Raw genomic sequence first — 906 nt, 5'->3', positions numbered from 1 at the left:
CAATCATTAGATTAAATCAACAACTTTCCAATACTTACGAACATCAATCCGATTCCAGTTGCAAGGAAAATTGTGAGTCCAGGGTGAGTTAACTTGAAGTAATTGCTTGGGACCTTTGTACTTTGCATTGCTGCCGGTCTGAGGATAGAGTGGTCATATGCGATTATCGATTATGATATTTGCATCATAGGTAACATGCGTCAAAAATACCGATCATGTGATGGTCATATTTGCTATTCTTAAATATCATAAATAGTAATTACTCACGTCTTCTGAAAGCCTTTGTGTCTTGCTATCATCACGAGCAGAAGTTCAGGGATATGCTTTTTATAGTTACTTTAAAGGTGGCAGTTTTACCAGGCTGCTTGAATTTAAAACGATGACAAATGAAAAAAAGAATTTGCATTGGCTTCCGTTAATGCATGATATGAATTGGGTTATCAAGAAGTAATACTATCTATTTCCCTCGAGATTTTTCTATACAGATTCCTTTCAACGCTTCAACTACAAGAAGAAAATGGCATTCATGTTTGCAAACCTTTCTTCCTTTCTCTTTAACCACGCTGCCAATAAGCTGATTGCTCCTCATGACTGTGCAATGTGAATAAAAACTCCTCTAGCTGCAAGACTCGCCAATGCCAATTCGTCACTGGAGGTCATATTTATGCTAGTACACATGCACGCTTCCAAAGTATTTCCACTTTCATCTTGTTGGGCATTGCAATATCACGCGTGGAATTGTTTTAGCGAGCCAGAAAGTCATCTGCTTCACATATGCAAAGAAGACCAGGATCAATTATCAAAAAATTACCGTCGTAAAGGTAAGGGAAGGAAGGATGTGGCAATCGACATCGCGTTTGAATTCAGTTGACTGGATAATTACTTTTTATATTTTAAAAAGACCGA

At 37.6% G+C, this 906-nt stretch overlaps 1 protein-coding gene across 2 annotated transcripts in view; it reads right to left on the bottom strand.

The window, feature by feature from the left end:
• LOC119590579 overlaps positions 1 to 906 on the bottom strand; it is a 5,249-nt gene that overhangs the window by 2,560 nt on the left and 1,783 nt on the right. Inside the window, exons 1-2 of one of the 2 annotated variants that reach the window (XM_037939253.1) lie at positions 268 to 364; positions 39 to 138 (exon numbers count right to left, since the gene is read on the bottom strand). In XM_037939253.1, coding sequence (XP_037795181.1) covers positions 39 to 138; positions 268 to 299 — 132 coding nt within the window. In that variant the 5' untranslated portion in view covers positions 300 to 364. Of the gene's footprint in view, positions 1 to 38; positions 139 to 267; positions 365 to 906 lie in introns of those variants that run through there. The other variant, XM_037939254.1, reaches the window with a different exon arrangement.

This window comes from Penaeus monodon, chromosome 27, assembly GCF_015228065.2.
Source record: "Penaeus monodon isolate SGIC_2016 chromosome 27, NSTDA_Pmon_1, whole genome shotgun sequence".
In the NCBI taxonomy this organism is placed as follows: Eukaryota; Metazoa; Arthropoda; class Malacostraca; order Decapoda; family Penaeidae; genus Penaeus; species Penaeus monodon.
Note: the sequence above shows the minus strand (reverse complement) of the source record. Positions and strands in the feature narration are given on the sequence as shown.